The sequence below is a fragment of the Garra rufa genome, chromosome 21 (assembly GCF_049309525.1).
Source record: "Garra rufa chromosome 21, GarRuf1.0, whole genome shotgun sequence".
NCBI lineage: Eukaryota > Metazoa > Chordata > Actinopteri > Cypriniformes > Cyprinidae > Garra > Garra rufa.
This window is the reverse complement of record NC_133381.1, coordinates 41,505,719-41,529,767: the sequence shown is the minus strand read 5'-3', so window position 1 is coordinate 41,529,767 and position 24,049 is coordinate 41,505,719. Positions and strand designations below refer to the sequence as shown.

Genomic DNA, 24,049 nt, shown 5'->3' with positions numbered 1-24,049 from the left:
CAAATGTAAAACATTTATTGAATATTCTTTTATCATTTTGAGATTTGCATTGTGGGTGTTTAAGTCAAATTTTGTAAATTTTTCATTACATCATCAGTTTTTAAATTTATTCTCTTCAAATGGGATTTACTTTATAAAAATCTGCTTTGACAGGTTGTTTCTCATGTCCATTTACTCTTGTTGAAACGTTCCTGAAATCTTAGTTTTTACTCTTGGTGCAAAAACAACTGCCACTGTGATGCATCTTAACCACTAGTAAAAAATGTAATCAGTTTTTAGCTTGTTTTTATGCAGCCTAATAAAATTCATTGCTGGAAACATCTTCTATAACAAAGACGGGCTCGTCCATCTCCTCGTGATATATTTCACGCTCGCTGAATCAAAGCCAGCAATTCTTAAAGTAGACAAAAGCCGAAACCTGCGCAAAAAGGCTTTTTATGACTCTTATAAACAAAATAACCATAAAAAACGACAAGTTTTAATCTGCCTGTATTCACAAGCTTATATTTGAGAATTTATTCCTGTCAGTTTATGGCTGTGGTCTCCTCCTCCTCCTCGCCTGATGGTTTGTTGGTGGAGTTTGTGTGAGTTTCGCTGTCAATCAACATCCTCTCTCCAATGAAACTCATTTGACACTGAAAATAGCAATACATCATTCTTAAGACATTTGCATTATGCACATGCCATGCCAAAGTATATTTGATGGATTTGGAAGACATCTGTGAATTTAAGGTGATTAGAGCACCTTAGACTCAGGGGAGAACATTTATGATGAAGTCACGACCCCATCGGCCATTAAAAAAGCACTTCATTTAATGCGCGCACCCACAAACGTGTAGATATCAAACCGATATGCTTTTGAAATCCAAGTACATAAACTTGAATTACACATAAAGATCCACATGCGTGGACGGTTTGTGCATTATTAATGCATCAGCCTTTACTAGAAATCCTGCAGCATCACCATTATATCAGCAGAGATTTCAGATACAAACTGCACACTATGAGTCATGTGCCTTTACCTCCTTTTGACAGGAGCCGCATTCTGTCTGCTATTTAGTCTTGTTTGTGTTAATTAGGGGTAGATATTAAAGGTGAATAGAATACAATTGTAACTAATATACATCACCATACTTCCCCAGTTGATTAATCAGTGCATTAGGACAAATGTTTTTCTAAAAATGGTAGGTTTCCATATGCAAATTATTAAATAAAATATGATCTAATATTTGCATGCATTTCCTGAACAGAAATCTAAACTTTGTATACCCTAGTAAAAAGTAGTATATTTAAAATGCATCGATTTTGTTCTAGTAAAGTTCAAGTCTATTCATATTTACTGACATATCATTTGAGACTTATTGATATAAAAAATTGCAATTAAACTTTATTCGGAGTACTACTTGTGCATAATGCACATTTCTTAATATTAAGTCTAAAATACGTTTTAATGTCACTATTGATGATGATTGTATGATCTTTAAATAATATGTCTTTAACTGCAAAATATTAAGAGTGTATACTTGCAATAGTTCCACTTTAGCACAATCAAATATACTTAAGTATATCTTTAGTTTCAATTTAGCAGACTTTAAATATACCAGTTTAGTATACTAAAAGTACAATAGCAGAGTATTTTTATTAAGTGCACTAGCGCTCAAAAGTTTGGGGTCAGTAAGACTTGTAATAGTCTTTAAAGAAGTCTCTTCTGCTCATCAAGACTGCATTTATTTAATTAAAAATACTGAAAAAACAGTAATATTGCAAAATGTTTTTACAATATAAAATAATGTTTTTTATTTTAAAATATTTTAAAATAGAATTTATTCCTGTGATGAAAAGCTGAATTTTTATCAGCTGTCTTAAGTGTCACATGATCAAATATCCCAAAAATATTTTTTGGAACCTGTGATTTTTTTTTTCAGGATTCTTTCATGAATAACAAGTTTAAAAAGTACAGCGTTTATTCAAAATATAAATATTTTATAACAATGTAAATGATTTATTATTAACTTTTAATAAACGTTTAATTAATTATTAACTTAATACATCCTTGGTGAATAAAACTATTAATTTCTTTAAAAAAAGAAACAATAAAAATGTACTGAGCCCAAACTTTTTAAATGTGTTTGTAGTATACTTAGCATGAAATAAACGTACTTTAAATACATTTTAGTATATTTATTTTTTACTAGGGTATGAATAAAATGTTAAATATAAATCAGTGTGAATGACTATATTATGAGTATATGGATAGGAATAAAACTGTTGTGTTTAGTGTAAGTGTTGCTGAAGTAGAGAAAAACGCTGCTGCTGAACTGGGATTGGTTTAATAAATAAATAATGTCTTAATGAAGATGTAAAAAAGGTTTTTGTGGAGGGCAGAGTATAGAAACGATCCTTAACTCGCTGTAAAAGCGCCAGCAGTCTGTGGACAGTCTCCATTGTGATGAAAACAAATGTGTGTGTTTGTGCGATTCCTCTACATTTGGCATGACATCATCAGCAGAGACCCAATCAATACATGTCTGCTCATAAATTACACTGCTCCATAAATAATTTCAGCAGCGCTGCTGGTGCTCACACGAGCATTGAGCTCACGCGTCTGTCTCACCTCATCTCGCAAACGACAACAAAGAGCACAATCCAATAAAAGCCGTGCAATGGATTCCACCTCAGAGTGTTTGTCATTCCTGATCTCTGTAAGACCACGGTCAAATCAGACTAAAAACTACTTTTCTTATTTAGGTTAAATGTCTAAAAATTTGACACATATCAGATCAAATCTGAATAATTTCACATATCTGCTCATTCAGAAGCAGAAAAGATGTTGTAACATACAGCTTGAAGTCATAATTTGTCTTCTTAAGTCATTATTCTTATTGTGAATGAATCATCAGTAATGTTATGCTAAAAAGCTATATTTGTCTTCATAATCTTACTTTAAAATGTAAAACTTCAGCTTCAAGCTCCATGCTTTTACTTTTCGGCCCACCTGTGATACATTTTTGTCTTGTTAAAACCACTGATGCAATGGAAATACATTTCATTACTAGCCCGACTTTTATGCAAAATGATATTATGTTGCATCTTGCATGTTTCTCGAGACTTTCAAAGTGAAATGTCCAGTGAGTGGTGCTAAAAGTTTTATTCAAGACAGACAAATGTCAATCTGCCACTAAAAGGTTAATCATCTACAACTTTAGAAAATAAGATATCGCTATCTGAATTCTGACAGTGTTAACTAAAGCAAACAAGATTAAAAAAAAAACATATGCCCATTCCTTTTATTATGTTTAAGAACAGTTTGCCAACGTTCCAATTACGTTATTAATGTTATTTCTATATGTTATCTAAAAAATTAAAACGTCCAGGTTTTTTCATGCTTTAATTTTTTTTCTTGGTTATGCATAAACGTTTTTGTAATTTTGCAAACATTATGGAAACTATAATTTTAAATGTTCTCTGAACATTCTGAAACAACAACTTGTTATATATGTACACAGAATTTTTTGTGTACTGTCAACTGTCAACAAATGTTTTATTAATGTTCCTGGAAAAAAAAAAGTTGTTTTTTGTGACATGTATCATGACTTTTAATCACAAGTGCAATGCTGTACCGGGTGCGTTAACAAGCAAGTTTACTACGTCAGAAAATACACATTTATGAGGCTGGTTATATGATAAAAAAAATCGGCCTCTTTAATCATAATTTGTGTGAAAATGAATAAAAGATGTTGTTTTTTACTGCCACTAGTGTTCATTTCAACTTAAAACTGCAGTGAGTTGTACGCATAGGTATGTTTTTGGAGTTTCACAAAAATCAAGGGAGTCTGTGTTGTCCATTACGGAAGTACAATGGCTTCTGAGTGCCGTTTCATGTTGACTTTAAATGAAGATCTATCTGTACTTTACTAACGATAAGTGGCCCATCAGAAGCCAGCGCAGGCCTAGAGATCATTTGGTCAGTGAGGCATGAACGGTATGACGTTTTGTTCTGTTAAATACAGTAATACCCTTGTCTTAATCTGCTTTCCCTGACCTTCTGACCGGCCCGCACCACTGCGTACTCGTCCCCAGAGACACCGCTGGGCCTGACATGAGCCGCTCAGCTTGATGACAGGCCAGAAACGAGGTTTAATCAGTCACATAATTACACATCATTTATTTCCACTGCTAAACAGATTCTGTGGTTAATGAGTAGCCGTGTAGTATTGACGGACCTGACCCTGCAAAAACAGCTTCCTCAAGGGATTGAGTCGCGGTGACTTCTGTGTGTCTTTAGCTTTGGATAATAACCTGTAACGGACAAATTAATGGAATAGAATTATGCGAAAGTGAAAGTCACAATTTGGAAGTGCAAGTAAACTACACAACACTTGGACAGGGCATCTATGATTAAAGTTCAATTAAGGCCCCTATATACTCACTGCAAAGTTCTTTTTCGTTCCACCCTTAGGATTAAAATGTTTGAAATACCAGACCAATGGTAGATCGAAGTGTTTACCGAGTGGAGCTTTTAAACCAAATAGATGTCTGTTGGTGAACGTGGCGAATTCCCAATTAATTCCTACTGAAATGGCTGAATTTTGCCCACAGCTTTATTGTGGGCTGTGTATCCAAACTGGAATAAAACTTTAGTAGTGACTGATAATACAAAAGCACAAACTACAGAGATTTTGATATTAGCATATTGCAACAATAAAAAGATGGTATGCTAAAATGCACACATAAAAATATGTCTAAAATAGTACATTTTCAATTGTATTTATATTACTTTAACACATCTATGATTGAAATTTAGTAAAAGACCCTATATACTCATGGCAACGTTGGGTTAGGGTTAGGGGTTTTCATTCCTCGCTTGGGGTTAAAAGAAAATATGAAATGGACCATGGAACAAAGGTAGCTCAAATGTGTTTGTTTTGAGTTAAGCTCCACATAAACTTTGGTTTGGCCTGATTTCGTTTAAAATGACTTCACACCAGTTTGTTCTTTGATTTCACATGTAATTAACTTGAAGCGATTGTAGTTTGCAGCCATTTACCATCCTGAATTAACTTTTCTGGAAAGTTCTTAAAATAAACTGGAAATTAATTTGGTCTGATTTTAACAGAAATTAAAATACATCAGTTTGATCTTCAATTTTGCTTGTAATCGCCTCAGACCAATGGTAGTTTACCAGCCGGAGCAAGCTGTTTTGTTAAATGAAGTTAAATGAACTTCTGTTTGGCCTGATTTTCACAGAGAAGACGTCACACCAGTTTTATTCTTCAATTTGTTTGTAATTATCTTGGACCGTTGGTAGTTCAATGGTGTTTACAGCCCTTTGGCAAGCTGTTTCAAACTGCCTTCTGTTTAACCTGATTGAAAGTCACTCCAGTTCTTTTCTTAATAAAAGAAACGTTCTTGTAATCACCTTGGACCAATCGTTGTTGGAAGTAAGCGGTTTCAAACTTGGGAAACAAACTTGAAATGAACTTCTGATTTTGATAAAGATGATGTCAGACTAGTTTGTTCTTTGATTTGATTGTAATTGGCTTGGACCAATGGTAGTCTGTATACGTTTATCAGCCAGAACAACTTTTCTGGAACGATCACTTTGGCCAGCTGTTTTAAACTCTTGAAACGAACTTCATGTTGGCCCAATTTTGATCAAAATTAAGTCACACCAGTGGTCTTGGACCAGTGGTAGTATAGGTATATTTTGAAGCATGGCAGCTGGTTTGAGCCGGTTTAAGCTGGTCTTTAGTTGGTCATGAGCTGGTTTAAGCAGGTCCTAAGCAACTAGCTCCTGTTCAGAACCAGCTTATAACTAGTTCAGGACCAGCTCAAACCAGCTGCCATGCTTCAAAACATACCCAACCAGCATATGTTAGTTTTGTCAACAGGGCTGTTTCCAACTCTTGAAACAAACTCGAAATTAACTTTGTTTTCGCCTGATATTGATAGAGAAGACATTACCTTAGAGCAAAGGTGTTTACCAGGTGCAGCAAACTCTTACTTTAGTTCACTTTGGCAAGCTCCCAAAACAAACTTAATTTTGGCATGACTTGGTTTGAAATGACATCGGAGTCTTGACAAGCAACCGTTCTTCAATATCCTCTCCGCTCAAACACTGGTTGTCAGCACATGATGGGCCGCTGATGGCATGTGGCCGATTAGTTCACTGCTTTCCTGGGCAACTAGTCAACTAGCAAGACTCTCGTCCTCTGCGGCAGATGCCCCTCACTCACCTCTCCCATCTCGCGCATGGGTGGCGACGGGGTCGGATCCGGGCTTTGATTGCCCCATCCATCATGATCAGTGGTGCTGAAGCCCGTCAATGGTTAAATTGAATATACTAAGGCCTGTCGGTCGGTGTCTATATTTAATAAAAGCTGCTGATGAGGTGCTGATTTATCGGCCGGCAGTATTCACACTCCATTACAAGGAGATTACACAGCTCGAGCTGGATCAGCCCCGGCAACACAGTAAGGAGATTTCACCGTTTAATGACAACGAGAAAACAGCAAACTCAAGCCAGGGAAGGAGAGAGAGGAAGACAAGCGGATATGAGTGGAATCGGTCTATGTACGAGTGGAATTATCTGCCGTCATGAGGGGTGACGTGATGCCGGTTAAATTAAGGGTTGATGCTTGTGGTTTAACTGCATAAGCTTTGTCAAACAGTTAATCACCAACACCAGTCTAATGAAGGTGCCTGTGATCTTCAATAATAGACTGAACAGAAAAAATACACAAACACACAGGGTTTTAGTGGTGGTCAGTGAAAATTCATGGAAATTTCATGGGCAAAAAAGGTCCATTGTGTCTTGTTACTAGTGTAGCGACATGTGAAGCACATTTTACATCGAAAACGCTTTTACAGCTGAACCCACTGCGGAATCTGCATGGGAAGCGGTTCATTCCTACTGAAATGACTTTATTGTGGGCTGTGCATCCTAACTGAAATCTAAAATGAAGTTTAAAATAACTCATTTTCAATGAGATTTATCTCTTTTATTAAAGATTGACTGAAATACATGAATTCTGCATTTTAGGACTGAAAAATGTTATTCAGCATTTTTGTGGTCATACTGTTGGTCTGCAAATTTTCATGTTCGAAATCCATTCATTTTCATAAAAATCTGCACAAATAGGAATTGTTGCATGCGTTTTGCATTCTGCAAAATGTTCAAGTTTGTCGCAAGAATTTGCTGCATTGACTAACAAAATGCTGATTGGTTTAAATGTGATTTCTTTGTGAGCCGTGTTTCATACCCCTAGTAAAAAAGTAATATATTTAAAATGCATTTATTTTATACTAAGTATAGTTCAAGTCTACTAACATATTTACTGACATATTGCTCCAGACTTACTGATATCAAATCCCTTAGGATTCGGAATAGGAAAATGGGGAAAAAACGCAAGGTCTCAAGACTTGTTGAACTTCTTTTAACTTGAGCACTGCAAAAGACACAAGATGCAAATGCAATCAAACATGCAACCTAGCATGCTTGCATATAAAAACAGCTCCTATGTAAACGGCTCCTATGATAAGGGCTTTAGCAAATTACTTTTGTGTGTGTGCTTTATGTTCTTCATACATCACTACACTATTGACAATAGTGTAATGTGACCATGAAAGGTGGTGTGTGACAAAAATGAGCTTTTTCTATTCACACAATTTCTGCAAAAATATGCTATTGTGACAACACCCTTAGAATCAGAAATGGAAAAAAAGGGGGGGGGGGGAATGCAAGGTCTCAAGACTTGTTGAACTTCTTTTAACACTTTTACATTCACTGTAAAAAAAACACAATTTGTTGAGTAAACTTAAAATAATTTGTTACCCTACTGCCTTAAAATTTTAAGTTAAATCAATTCAAATATCTAAGTTGTCACTTAGTACAACGTAACATTTTAAGTTGACTAAGCTTTTCTGAGTTGACTGAACTTAAAAATGATAAGTCAGCCAGGTAACAAATTTTTGGAGTTGAATCAATTCAGATATCTATTTTTGACTTAGTACAACTTAACATTTTAAGTTGATTAAACTTTGAATTGACTGAACTTAAAAATGACAAGGCAGCCAGGTAACATTATTTTTTTTAAGTTGATTCAACAAATAGTTTTTTACAGTGTTGCCAAAGGCACAAGATGCGAATGCAATGATCAAACATGCCAGTCTAGCTTGCTTGCATATAAAAGCAATGGAAAGTGCAATGTAATAGAAAAATGTGTTCTGTGTGAACAGCTCCTATGATAAAGGCCTTAGCAAAGAGATGTGTTTTATACATCACTAAACTTCTGACAATAGTATAATGTGACCATTAAAGGGGGTATTGTACAATGCAACATGCCTTTCGCATCAAAAGTGCACCTGCAACATCTTCTAATGCTATCTATGTAGGGAGCTTATTGTGGTTTTAGAACGGAGCCATGATGTGTCAAATCAGTCTGCTTCTGTTAAAGCAAAACAATGTTTTTTGAGAACAAGACAGCTAACAAGCTACGTGACTTCCCACAGTGGACGCATCAGGTTGGGAAACAATTCCACACATCCTCACCGCAAAAATTCCCTGCTGGAAAAATCCGGCCCTAGGAGTCAGAGGTCCGGAGGCAGGTGATCGCCAGCTGTCTAATGTGACAGGGCTACTGTGTCCCACCAGTAACGGAATGTAAAGCCTTATTCCACACCACACCTGATCATCAGACATTAGTTCTGCTGTTCCAGTGAAAGGTAAGCCGTCACATTACACACGGCAGCTTTGTCCGTTCTCAGGCTTCCACGGGGCCTTGTCGGAACTGCGATCGTGTGGTTTTGTAACTTGCTCCTTATCAAGTAGAGTTACAGTACGACTAACATTTAGCTCATTTGCATAACTGTGAAGTTGCACTGGTGCGAGCGGAGGGGAAGTACAGGACTTAGAGTGAAACGCGATCCGGCCGAGAACAAGAAGCTAGTGTATGTATGTCAAAGGTCTTTAGCACCTTAGCGGCAAAAAAGCCGTCTGTCAACATGTCCCACACATCAGCTTTAATGAGACGCCACTCAAACTATTTACAGAGACCCCTTCTCTCTGCCGTGCCAACCGGAGCCCGGACATTCAGCGGAGGGATTAATTAACAATTAATCAACAGCCGATTCGATAGGGCCTGACCATACGAGGAGGCTGTTTACAGCCGTTTACTGACAGATGAGATGGGAGTCTGTGCGGCGTGTCCTAACGTGCACTATAAAAGGGCTTTACTGTGACATATAAATACGAATGCGCTTCGGACAGGTGCGAACAGGGACCTGTGAGTACAGAAGACCACAGTGTGAAACGCGTGTACACTAATAATATTTGTGAAAATCTCATCTGACACTTGATGGATAAAATCAAGCCCCATCCTACACGTGTACCTCTTTAACTTAAGAATTAGATCACCTTACAACAGTAAAGCGGGTTGTGTACAATGTTTTCACTTAGTTCAGTCATCTTAAGTTACATTGCAACATTTAGATTAAAAAAAAAACAGTATGTAGTCTTAATAAATAAACAGACAAACACACTGTCATAACCTGCCTTCTCAAGCAGTGTCACAGTAGAATGGAGCAAACAAAATAAAAAGATATTAAATTTGATCTATGATACACTGGTTTCCACTTTATAATAAACTAATGCTTTAAAACTAACATTTTAATGCTGTTTAGTGCAAAAACTAAGTGCAGCGGATAAAATAAGTATTAAACGCATCATTTTTCTCAGTGAATATATTTCTAAAGATGCTGTTGACATGAAATTTTCACCAGATGCATACAAGAAAAAAAAAAAAAAAGGTCAAAAATGTAACAAAATGGAATGCCACAAGGGAAAAAGTATCGAACACGCTTACTGACATTAATTTAATACTAGGTACAAAAGCCTATGTTGGTATCAAGACGCCTCCAGTATAAAGGGAAACTAGTTGCATGCATTGCTCAGGTGTGAATCTTGTGAAGAGCACCTGGTCATTGCTGGTTTATGGTGAAATTATGCTCCTTTCATTTGCATTTGCTCTGGAACATTCAGAAGTTTAGAAACCCTTTATAACCAACGTCATCACTATGTTTTGCAACAATAAGTTTGGACAAGTACTGAGAAAGCTCTTTGCTTTTACCCATCATGAGATGTTTCTTGTGTGACACCTTGGTAATGAGACACCTTTTTATAGGCCATCAATTGGGACTAAACCAGCTAATATTAATTTCCACTGACAAGGGGCAGGATTGCTTTCTAATTACTGATAGATTTCAGCTGGTGTCTTGGCTTTCCATGTTTTTTGCACCTTTCTTCATTAGTTTAATATTTTTTTCCATTTTATTACACATAATTGTTAAATGTATTTGTTTTGTTTTCTTTGTATGTAATTATGTATCAATTATTTGGGTTGCTAACAACATCTGGGGAACATTTCATGTCAACAGCATCTTTTGAAATATATTTACTGAGAAAAATGGTGACAATACTTATTTTACCTGCTGTATTTCTCCATCACTGACTGTCACAGGCAAAGACTAATAAATGTAAATGTGCAATATGTGTTTATTTCATAAATTAATACTACTGAACAATATAAGACAATTTAACACCTGATATATTTATATTGATTATTTAATGACAGGAAATAAGTTTACTGAATTTATGAATGATAAATATGTGCAGAATGTGTGCAATCATCCACAGTTTTATATTTTGTCAATAAAAACCAAACCGATTGCCAGCAATAACAATGTGCATAAATTTTTTTCCTACACTAAAGGTATGCAGCAAAGATAAACCAAAGCAAAGAATGAAAAAAAAAACTGAACAAAAAAACAAAACAAAAAGCAAAACAAAAAAGCAAAAACAAAATACTTTTGAAGGTACACAACATTGATAAAGCAAAAAAACAAAAAATAAACTAAACTACACAAAAATCAAAACAAAACAAAAAAGCAAAAAAAAAAAACTTACGAAAGTATGCAGCACTGACAAAGAAAAAAACTAAACAAAAAGCAAAATCAAAATTTGTGAAGGTACACAACATTGACAAAACAAAAGAAAAACTAAACTAAACTAAACAAAAACAAACCAAATATTAAACAAATCAAAGCTCCTGAAGATACAGAGCATTGACAAAGCAAAACAAAAAGCAAATAAAAGCAGAAAAAATGTAATGAAAACAAAAAGCATAGGCAAAAAAAAAAAAGCTGTGTGTGTACAGGTTTATCCTCCATTGTGGTATCACAATGACCCGCCATTTTTCACATTGTGTGTCCCGCCAGTGGTCCGACAAGAAAATTTTAAACAAAACATTAAACAAAAATACTAAATGATGTTCATCTGAAAATTCAGACATGCTAAAAGTTTTCTGTGAAGGGTAGGTTTGGGTTTAGCGGATAGAAAATATGGTAAAACAATAGAAGTCCATGGCAGTACAAATGTGTGTGTGTGTTGAGGAGCAGTTTGAGGAGACTGTGTTTTTGGGTCAGTAGTGATCCAGTCGGCTGTAAGCTCCTTGCTGAAAGGCTCTCAGTGCTGACGCAGCACTGCTGTGTGTGTGTGTGTGTGTGTGTGTGTGTGTGTGTGATTAAGGGGGTCAACATCCTCCTAATCTCCTTACTAGATAGCACTTCACCCAGCTAATGATTGCCATCTTCCCTAAAAACACAACACAGATGGACCACTCTGAGTCAGCATGTGTACACATCTACTTTCCCTTTCTTTCTTTAACGTGCCTGTTTGAACTGCCACAGACAGGCCTCTTCATGGCCTTTTTATTTGTTAAATAATAATCATCTGAACTCCGTAGTAGGTAAACACTGATTTGAACAAACACATGCTTTCTGCAGCAAAATGAGACATAGTGTGTGCTGCTGATTCAGGCTTGAGCTGGAGTCGAGAGCGCCTCTACTGACCTGGGATGTGTTTGGCCCAGCCGATGATGACCACCAGCTCACGGTCGGCCAGGTCGCACAGCGTGGTCAGGGCTTTGATGTCGCTCTCGGGCATGGTGGGGTCCGGCATGGCGTAGATCTTCTCCGGCTCTGCTACCAGCAGATGGGACACGATCTTTGTCACTGAGGATGAGGACGAGGCACAAATTGAGTTATTCTGATGTGAAATCAACGCACCAGCATTTAGACTACTAAAACTGTTTCAGCTTTACTACAGACATTTGAAAATGTTGTTTAAAAAGCAATGTACAGATTACATCTTATTAGGTTACAACATTTTGGTGTTTGTCAACATATTTTAGAGATAGTTTATAAGAATCTTGTTTAGAGTGTTATATTTTTTAATATGACTGTGTGGTATGTGGTATATGTGGTATGGGCTATTGCCAGTTAAAGAAAAGCAAAAACTGGGACGAGTAGTTAAAATTGCTAGTGCAATTGTAGGACAACCACAAAGACAAAAATCACAGGTTATTATTAAAGACTGCTCTCATCCTTTGAATCATGCATTTCAGCTTTAACCATCAAAAAGAAGTTTTAGGCAACATCTTGCGAGGAAAAAATGTTTATCAAATGTTATTTGTGCCAAATGGCATTAAAAATTTAAATATTGGGATCTGCGTGTGAGTGTGAGGGCTGATTGTGTTACTTGTTGTCTTTTATGTAATCTGTGTGATGATAATATTTTTGTGGTGAAGCCAAAGACAAATTTCCACTTGTGGTCAATAAAGTGACTAAACTAAAAAAATAAAATAAAATTCACAAACTATTCAAAATCGACTTTTTCTCCCATTGTGTGTTTATATTCATATCATCAATTAATCATTATAATAATTCATTGTAATATATAAGAACTTTTATTTGCCATAGTAAAGATTCACGATGTTTAACTGATTAATAGTTTATGCAGATTCAGTGAAAATATTGAATGCCATTGGGATTTTCAGTAAAGATAATGTTCCATGAGCATATTTTGTTCATTTTCTACCATAAATATATCAAAACTTAATTTTTGACTAGTAATGTGCATTGCTACAAATTTCATTTGAACAAATTTACAGGTGATTTTCTTAATATATATATATATTTTTGCATCCTCAGATTTTCAAATAGTTGTATCTCAGCCAAATTTGTGGTCCAGGGTCACATATAGATGAAAAGTGTGTGTGTGTGAGTGTGTGTGTGTGTCCTCACATGGTTTTTTGGCTGGCGGTGGCAGTGTGAGCCCCAGGTAGGCTGTGTTTTCTGCATCCATTCTCCTCTTGTATTTCTGTCGTCCTCCTCGTACACGATCTAGCCGAACACCTGATTAAACACAAACCATACATCACACTCATGAACACACTTAAAAATACACATTTAATCACATGAACAAAAATTATTTGAGTCTAAAAAGAGCATAAACAGACACAACTACAGTTTTTAATATGATATAATGCAACATAAAAATAACTATATATTGATATACAGCATTATTATGATTGCAAAAGACATATGGTCACAATTGTAATTTTAAATTAAAAAAAATAATTTTTAACACTGCATTGTTAACATTAAATGAACTAAATCCAAATAAATTGCTACTTTTTATTGTATACAAATTTTCTTTAGTGTTGTTTTTGTTTTTGACTAATTAATGAAGAAAGCATGCAGTACTTTGAAAAACTCCTGTTTTTTGACAAACTTTAACTGTAAAGAAATAAAATATTTATTTTTAAAAATTCCGCTCGTTGCTAAGACAGCATTTCTCCTTTTTACTTAGTTTTTTAATTAACTAAAGTAATTACAACTTAAGAATGTATGCACATTAAAAATAATATTAATTATTATATCATAATATTATTAAAAACCATAATAGTATCTCAGTGATAAAGTAACATTGAATAGGACTAAACACACATTAACAAGTAAATATCTTTCAAAAAAAATCTGTTCACTGCAAAAAATGATTTTCTTAGATTTTTTTATCTTGTTTCCAGCCAAAATATCTAAAAATTCTTAAATCAAGAAGGATTTTCTAGACAAGTCAAACTTATTTTAAAATTGTTTTTGCTTAGAACAAGCAAGATAATCTGCCAATGTGGTAAGCAAAAATGTTTTATTTCAAACAGAAAACAAGATTATTGTTCTTACCCCATTGGCAGACTATTTAGCTTATTTCAAACAAAAACACACTTAATTTTTACTTGTTTTTTTCTGAAAACAAGACAATCAGTTTTTAGTAGTCTAGAAAATTGTTTTGATTTTAGAAATTTTAGATATTTTGGCTGAAAACAACACAAAACATCTAAGTAAGAAAATGATTGTTTGCAGTGTTGCATCTGCGCTAATCTGTGTAAAATATGTGCTATTTAATCATCACTGCAAAAAATGCTTTTCATTCTTAGATTTTTTTGTCTTGTTTCCAGCTCAAAATCTTAAATCAAGAAGGATTTTTAGACAAGAAAAAAAACATTTTCTTGTAAGTGAGTTTTTGCTTAGAACAAGCAAAAAAAATCTTATTTTAAACAGAAAACAAGATTATTTTTCTTACCTCATTGGTAGATTATTTTGCTTATTTCAAGCAAAAACGCACTTAATTTGACTCGTTTTTTTCTGAAAACACATCAATATTTTTTAGCAGTCTATAAAATCGTTTTGATTTAAGAATTATTAGATATTTTGGCTGGAAACAAGACAAACAAATCTAAGTAAGAAAAGCATTGTTTGCAGTGTTGCATCTGTGCTTATCTGTGTAAAATATGAGATATTTTTTATAATCATTTGCAGTAGAGCTAGTATTTGCCTGTTAGGGTTTTTTTCTGACACACACACACACACACACACACACACACACACACACACACACACACACACAGATACACACAAACAAGCCTTTATAGTAACAGTATCAGAGTGTAAATAAATCATTTCTCCTTTAAGGGTAATTTAAACCGAGGAAAGAGCTGACAGATTCACCAACACAAAAACATACAAGGCTGAGAGGCAGACGTGAGCGAGCGAGGGATCAGCGGGACGTGCTGCTGGCGGCCGCGGTGCTGCGCTCTCAGCGTGTGACGGAGGTGTCAGGCCTCCATATGTGAACACTGAGCGCGGCCGCTGTGACACTACACGCCTGCCGCACATCTAAACAGATGAATATTTAACACAGGGTCAATGAACTCGCAGACGGACCTTCTCATTATTTAGCTTATCAGCAGCGCCGCCGAGAACGCTTACGACAGCGACCACGTTTATATACCACATCAGCTGCAAAACTCGCCACTTTGGATCATAAAACAATAGATGTCGAGCAGTCGATATGCATAAATATTATTGAAGTTTAGTTTCTAACACACATGCTGTAAACAACACACTAACATCTTATTTATTAGCCAATTATTTGATAAGAATGCGTTTACATTTGTACATTATTCACCACTCCTAAACCTGCAATACTTGACCTGTTTGTTTATTCATTCATTCGTAGTTTAAATATGAGAAAATCTGACAGATATACTGTACACACAAGCCTTAAAATCAAGCTCTAGATCAGAAAACTGCTGTTTTTGAGAACTAGGAAAGATAGCAGCTAAATTCTGAGTACAAAAACCAAAGGGTTTATGAATTAACATAATTATTTTGTATTAGTATGTTAAGCATATTGTGTTTGTTTTTGTTTTTTCACAAAATGACATTTTCAGTTCCAGCTATTTTTTTTTTTTTTTAATTTGGGGTTTATACCTCATCTGAAAGCTTAATAAATAATCCAATTTCCATTGATGTATGGATTGTTAGGATAGGACAATATTTGACTGAGATACAACTATTTGAAAATCTGGAATCAGAGGGTGCAAAAAAATCTAAATATTGAAAAAATCGCCTTCAAAGTTGTCCAAATGTAGTTCTTGGCAATGCATATTACTTAACAAAATTTGAGTTTTTATATTTATGGTAGGAAATTTACAAAATATCTTCACTGAACATGATCTTAATTTCCAAATGATTTTTGGCATAAAAGAAAAAACGATAGTTTTTACCCATACAATGTATTTTTGGCAAGGGTCAAATATAATAAATAAATAAGTAAATACATTAAAAAAAAAAAAAAAAAAAAAAATATATATATATATATATAAGTTTGGAAACACCTTCGCATTCAGGTGTGTCCAAACTTTTTGTCTGTACTGTAGATATGAATTCAACTGAAAAAAACTTGTGAAAAAATATCTTTCAGGTGGTCAAATAGCAAATAGTGGAGCTCTGCAGCCACCTACTGGTAAAACTTATTTGTAGTTTTTTTTTTTTTTACTTTTAAAACTGGATTTTCCAAAAGATGGGCAAACTAAACCATGTGAAATTATCCATGTTATCCCCATGAATTAAAGTTAGAAATGTGGGTCTTTTATAAAGTGAATTTTACATAAAAAAGCAGTTTTTATATATAAAAAAAATATTTAAAAATATTTATTTATTAATTTATATATATTTAAAAAATATCACTAACCCACTGAAAACTGCACAAATGTAGAGTAAAAACTTTAATAAACAGAAAAATATACAGTACAGACCAAAAGACTTTTGGTCTGTACTGTATATATATATATATATATATATATACACACTATTTCAGTCTTTCTACTCCAAAATTTCACATTTCAAAGTGTTCCATGCTTTTTATTTGCCTTTATTTGTGAAATTTATTAGCAATTTCTGAGCAAAAATATTTTGTCAGTGTATATACTATACCAGGGGTTTTCAAACCTGTCCTGGAGCCTCCCCTGCCCTGCACATTTTGCTTGTCTCTCTCATCTAATACACCTGATTCAAATCATCAGCTCATTAGTAGAGACTGCAAGACCTGAATTGGGTGTGCCTAATAAGGGAGACATACAAAATGTGCAGGGCAGGGGAGGCTCCAGGACAGGTTTGAAAACCCCTGTACTATACTATACAACTAAAACTTTTTAATTGAGAAATTTTTTTTTTCTCAATATTTAGATTTTATTTTTGCACCCTCAGATTCAAGATTTTCTAACTAACCATACATCAATGGAGTTTATTTATTCCGCTTTCAGATTATGTATAAATAAAAAATAAAAAATACCCTACTGTATATAACCGATTTTATGGTCCAGGTTCTTACTATGCTAACTATATTGCTTTAAAAATATCTAAAACTCTGTCATCATGTACTATAGTTAATCTAAAAAACACGTGACCACTTAAAGTTCCCTGGCGGCTAAATGATTTCATCCCTCTACAACTACTGTGTCAGAGGAGGTTTGTGTGCCACTACAGCAAATTACACTCCCGCAATTCTCCCTGCTCCCTCTTTATTGAACATTATAGAGTGTGAGATTAGAACAGGGGTGGAGAAGAAGAGAAAAACACAGAGAAGAGGAAAGGAGGTCCATTTAGCACCCATAATCAGCTGACAAATGAGAGCAGCGGCGTAAGCGCAGGACATTGTTGTGTCTCTTACGGATAACGCAACTCGGATGCAATGACCGCAGCCTTAAGAACGTTGATCTGACTGTAGATGCTTTGCATTTTCAACATTTCCCAGAAACGTACAGCTACGGAGTGTGAACTGCTGATTGTATTTGATCTGAATTATAACATCTAATTCATCTAATGTGATACAAAAAGAGCAACAAAGAGCAGCGACAACAAACTGCATTATCTTTTTAGAAGCCAAATCGGGAGATTTCTTCTCCTTATACAAATTATTTGATTCCCTAGAAACAGAAATCTGATTAGGATTGTCTTTCAATTTCCTGACACTGACAACCCACTAACCTAATTACCCGCTGGTCCCCGTGGTCCTACTCTTCCTCGCAAACTCCGGCAGATCATTTGATGGTTGCTAAGTCGCAGTAAAATCTCATTTCTCCTAACTACGATTTTAATATTTTTATTGATAGTCACAGACGGTGGGGAGCGAGATAAAATGATTTTGAATTATGCTAAAGATTGGATTGACTAAACGCACCGTAAATATAATTTAAATCTGGCCCAAATGGTTTGACTTAACAAGCTTATTATTACTGCATACCTAAAGGACACAACTTTAGTCCTAAACAAAGGCATGTTCTCATTCTTTGTCACGGTATTGTTATTGCAATTCTCAAGCTAACTAATCTAGAATTTAATGCCGGAAAAATATCCATGCTGGTTTAGTTAGTCTCCCCAACCATTCTAAACCATCAAACTAGGGCAGCTAAAACTGGCAAACCACCTCAGACTGGTTTAAGTTGTTTTTTATTAAATGAATTGTATATGGTCACATCTGACCGCAGGTTTCTCCAAAGATCTTAGATGGAGAACCGCTCCATGTCACATGCTTGTGTGAAGATTCAGAGGTACATAGGTGCCTGTTTTAATTAGAACAGTAAGTGCCATAATTAAACAGATGCTGGCAGGAATTAAACCTTGGCACTGTCTAGTTTCCCGTTACACCCCGAGCAAGAGGGTCAGGGCGAGAGAAACTGAGGGAAAGAGATAAAAGAAAAAGGCCAATCTGTAACAAACCAGTGTTTCATGAGGTCTTCCGATCACAACCTCACTGGTTCAATCAGAAATTGTATTGCAAAAAAAATTACATCTATAAAGTCAAATCAGATTCTACCTGCACTATGAATTAAAGGATGAGACTCATTAGTGCATGTTATCTGAAGGAAAAACTAAGGTCTGTCTTATCGACAGTTGTTTATTTAAAAAGTAATAGCTCTAATAGAATTCAAACCCAATTTTTGCCAACTTTTCTGATTTTCGCTGTAGTTAAATGTAGAAGTAAAATTAGTTGTGAATGCATTTCATGTTGACGGTGAGACAAAAAGAGAACTGAATGCATAATTTGGACGATTCCACATGCTCCTCACGTCACATCAGAAGATCTGATTTTTAATGGACGGATATCATGAGGTCTTCCACATCCTATGGTAACACTTTATTTAAAGGACAACTGAATGTTGTTCACTGTGGGTTGATGCACAATCTGGAAAAACGGACTTTAGGGCTACAACAGCTCAACCTCAACAGGGCATCTTTACCCATAAAAAGATTCTTAGTAGTAAATTAAGGGTATGCTAATGCAAAGATGTGAATCCATGCAGAGCAACGCAAATTACGCCAGTTGGGTGACGGGATTTCCGCGAGTGTACGATATTGCATTTTCCACGCAAATTCAAAAATTTTAACTCGAGTAATGATACATTGTTGCACAAGCCAATCAGCAAAGAGCATATTAAAACATCTGGTGTAACACCGATTGTATCAGTTTTTTTTTTAAATATTGTTTTTATCCATGCAAAAACAATCATACCTAACAGTTAAATTATAGTGAGATTTGGACCACAAAATAAAGTGTGACAAATCCAACTAGATCAAGAATGTTTTTGTGTGCAATGTCAACTGGACGATTAATTAGTTAGTGACGACTGAGAATAAGACTCTTGTATGTTGTTCCAAGGAAAAGCAAATGTTTGTCTTCATTTTAAAAGTTACTTTTACATCAGTATTCAAACCCAATTTGAAAGTCCTACGTTGGGCACTAAATTTTCTCACCCTAAATGCAGAAGTAAAATGAGTAGTGAATGTGATTTCATGTTGATGTTAAGACAATAAGAGCACAGGATTTATCTTTTGGATGATTCCACATGCTTCGCACACCACTTCAAATCTGTTGAATTTATAATGGATAGTGTATCATCTTTAGATTGCAACCTCAGTGATTCAAGCAGGACAATGTGTATAACAAAACTACAGCTACACTGTAAAAAAAGAAAAAAAGTAGTTTCATCTTTAAAAAATTAAGTGTTTGTGCTGCCTTAAACATTTAAGTTTACTTAACTCAAATATCCATGTTTTCATGTAGTACAACTTAACATTTCATGTTGACTAAACTTAAAATTTTAAGGCAGTATGAACACTTACTTTTTTAAGTTAAAACAACTTTTTTTACAGTGTACACCAGTCAAATCATATCCTACTATAAAAAGAGTGTTTTATTTTTCAGTTTTATGAGCAATGTAAACAGGATGATTAGTTAGTGACATCTGAGGATAAGACTCATGCCTGTTATTCCAAAGACAAACTTTTTTTTCGTCTTCATAATGTTTCGTTAAAAAGTAACAAATCATAAATGTCAAACCAGTACCAGTAATTTGAATGCCCTACATTGGGCACCAGCTTTTCTGTTTCTCACTGTAGATAAATGCAGAAGTAAACCAAGCCATTTCATGTTGACAGTAAGACAATAAGAGCACTGAATGCATCTTTTGAACGATTCCACATGCACGAGAGGAATGAGCAGCTCAAATTGGAATATCTTCAATGAAACACGAGAGCAATGCGTTTCTGATGCGAGTGTGTTTTACGGCATTGACCGCCGCCGTTTCACAGCGAGTGGATCTCGAATGTCGTTTCTTCAAAGCGAGCGTGGCGGTGTGGGAGAGAGAGAGGGCTTAGGGCCAGCGCCGAAGGCATCCGAGTGCGGATTAGCCCTCGGGCCCGTGACTGCGTGAGGGCCAGCTGACCCCGGGCTCCTTTTCCTCTCTCAAAACAATAATCCCCTCTTGAGCAAAGCCCCTACAAAAGGGCCTGTCGCTGGTTCGCTGGGGGTAGCTGGACTTGGCAGGGGCCCTTATTTTTGGTGGTCTCACCTGTTCCGGGTGCCTGTCATCTGGGCGAGGGGAAAGTGTCAGCGTGGCTGGGATGGTTGGCAGTGCCTCAGGGAGCTTAGGATGACCCGTTTTTAGCTAGGAAATTCACAGGGCCGCGTCCTAAGGCCACGGTGAACTCTACCTTTCATGGTTGCCGACAACCCCCGACTGAACTGGCCTCGCGTCAGCACTATTTCAAAGAGCCCTGCGTTTGGCAGCTCTCAGCCGTGTGGCATTTTTCCTCACGAACAGTGAAGAGAGATACAGCGATGGGACCGCAGAGCTGACATCTAACCCAAAAACACCTGTGCCGCGGCTTCTTCTAGCACGGCCGGACCCAATCAGGCACTCTTCCCAAAGAAGCTACCAACAAAGGAGGAAACTCACGCAGCACAATCCTGCCAAAGGACAACTGAATGTTGTTCACTGTGGGTTGATGCAGACTCTGGAAACTCTTCAAAATCTGACCTTTAGGGCTACAACAGCTCAACCTCAAAGGGGCATCTTTACCCTTAAAAAGATCTTAGTAGTACCTTAAGGGTATGACTACTGTGTACATCAAAAGTGCATTTAATTATTTGCACAAGTAGATTGCATACAAAGCAAATGCAAAGATGCAAATAGAATCCATGCAGAGCCACGCGAATTACGCAAATTGGGTGACGGGATTTCCGTGAACATACAATATTGCATTTTCCAAGCAAATGCAAACATTTTAACTCGATTGACAAATTTGGATGATACATTGTTGCGCAAGCCAATCAGCAAAGAGCTTATTAAAATGTCTGATGTAACACTGATTGTATCAGATTTAAAAAAAAAAATTGCATTCCACAAGTAAACTAGAGCGAGTAACGCAATGCAAATATTCACTTCACGTTTGGTGTGTACACACCATTAGGGGTAGAAAGCCACAAAGTAGTCCACTTAAGGGTACTTATAGTGAAAAGCCTCTAAAATTTCTGGGAATGGGGAATTTTTCTTCTAAATTTTTTTTTTTTTTAATTCAGCAGTTAAAATAGTTTTTTGGTAAAAGAATGGAACTACATGCTGTTTAGGCCATAAATATTGGGATTTAAACACTGTTACAGTTCAAATAATACAAGTTCACAAAAATAGAAAGTTTTATAAACGTATGTGGGTCAACAACGAAAAAGGGTTTAAGCATGAAAACAATAAGTGTAATACTGCTTTAATCCCCCGCCCCAAAAATATAAAAAAGTTTTCTGTTTAATTTAAGTGCATTTTTGTTTTTGTTTTTCTGAGAAAAACACAAATATCATAAATTTTTCCTAATTTACAGAAGACACCCACTAAAATATCATTCAGTGCATCAATCTTGTCAGGCATATTTACAACAAAAATAAATGTAGGACATATTAAAAGACAAATTACTTTCACCCCAAATACTAATTAGTTGTAATTCTACATTTTAAAATGTGCCACTATCGTAGGTTTTGCCCATTTGTCATTATTATTTTTTAAATTTAATATGATCCCTTATTCTTTTATACATTTTAATATGTACAAGTCAGAATAAGCAAGTTGTTTGAATTTTTACACGAATATTGTGTTACACTGAATGACGACGTAACATTATTTTAACCAAATTTTAACCATAAAACTAAACACTTTATTTACATTTAATGTGCTTTCCATGGACATAAAATCACTTTTGTAAATTTCTTTGTAAACGTCTTTGACTCATATACCTTTCAGCCTAATGAATGACTGTATAATTGGTCTGAACAAAAGTGGCAGACAGGCTGAATGAAAAAAAAAGCAAATTCACTTATAGAAAAGATTTTACTGGCCTGAAAACACTGAAACAGATCTGTCCAGCGGATAAGTGCATTACACATCAAAAATGAACTTTCTTAATTTTACTTGGATAATCTCAACATGTTGCACCAACCACCTGGCTAGAGCCCCAACTTTCCTCACACAGATGATTTGACTCATGATCTATTAAATTCAGTAAGTGTCTACACTTTCTTTAGACTGTGAGTGTGTTTTGTGATCAGGCAGTCATCTGTCTCCCTGTAGAGATGATCTACAGTGTGTCGTCCGCGTCCAGCAGTGATCTAGGCTCTCTGGTGGAAAACACATGTTCACGCCTGCGGTAATCCTCTCACCTGTTCAGACGAGGCCTCGAGGGAAACGACCGCCACACACACACACACACACACACACACACACACACACGGTTCACACACTCGGATATGTGTCTTAAAGGAATCGCTCACATTAAATGAGCATTCGGTCATCAGTTGTTCACACTCAAATGACTTCCAAACGCATATGTTTTTTCTTTTGTGAAACAAAGTGAGATGTTGCACAGAATGTCTGAGTTGTTTTTTTCCCACACAAGAAATGTGGAAAAAGGGGCCAGTTTAAAAAAAGACACCATAAATATATCATAACTAACTATGTTATGGTGTGCTTTTTTCTATTCTGACAGAATAAATGACTGTCCGCTTTCATTGTGTGGAGGATTTATATTTGCACATAAGGTCAGAATGACATAAGAGTGATTAAATGAAAAATGTTTTGAGTAAAGTAACCATTTAAACTTGCTGTTGTGCATATAATCTCACAAAACACCAAAGAAGTGCACCAAACACACTCTTTTGACGTCCAAAGCCACATATTGAAGCACACTGTCTGGGATTGTTAATAGTGCAGTGTTATTCAGATTACAATTGAGTTTTTGTCCAGCAGACCAACACATAATTCTCTATAGATTTTATGGCAGACAGAAATCAGACATATCTAGATGAGGCTTGAGACTGTGAGAGCGAGTCTTGTGGGTTTAAAGAGTCTTTGGATTACGTCAGTGTAATCTCTCAATAGTATCTGTTCCTTTCTTCCCAGCTCCGATTCGCTTCCATTGATCAGAGGAAAAAAACCTGTAGTCCCTGACATCCGAGTCCTCTTATTGATCACTTCCTGTTTTGAGGGAATGAAGCGGGTCCAGGACTATGCAGTAAATCTCACGACCGAAAACATCCTGCGCTCAGACTACCGAGCCCTGCGCGCCTGATAAAGTCTTTAGTTTTATCACCTTTGAAATTATTCTTTTAGCATTATTGAAGTCATTTTTCACTCCTCATGGTGGCTTTGTTGAGATCACTGTACTACTCATAATGTTTCTACCAATATTCACACTGTTACTAATTATATACATCTATTTTACCAATTATTTCCGTCTCCTCAATAGTAAAGTAACTTCACATAGATTTGTTTCAGTTACTCAACTGCTAAAAAATGTGTCGTTTTTGTGCACCAATGCAGCAATTGTTTAAAAATGCCGTAAAAATGTAAAATATTATTACAATTTAAAACAGCTGTTTTCAATGTGAATCTATGTTAAAATGTAATTTATTCCTGTGATCAAAGCTGAATCTTCAGCATCATTACTCCAGTCTTCAGTGTCACATGATCCTTCAGAAATCATT

At 35.7% G+C, this 24,049-nt stretch overlaps 1 protein-coding gene across 1 annotated transcript in view; it reads right to left on the bottom strand.

The window, feature by feature from the left end:
• The window catches only part of esrrb (estrogen-related receptor beta), a 76,832-nt gene that overhangs the window by 12,450 nt on the left and 40,333 nt on the right, over positions 1-24,049 (bottom strand). Inside the window, exons 4-5 of the mRNA XM_073827065.1 lie at positions 13,141-13,251; positions 11,908-12,069 (exon numbers count right to left, since the gene is read on the bottom strand). Coding sequence (XP_073683166.1) covers positions 11,908-12,069; positions 13,141-13,251 — 273 coding nt within the window. The remainder of the gene's footprint in view (positions 1-11,907; positions 12,070-13,140; positions 13,252-24,049) is intronic.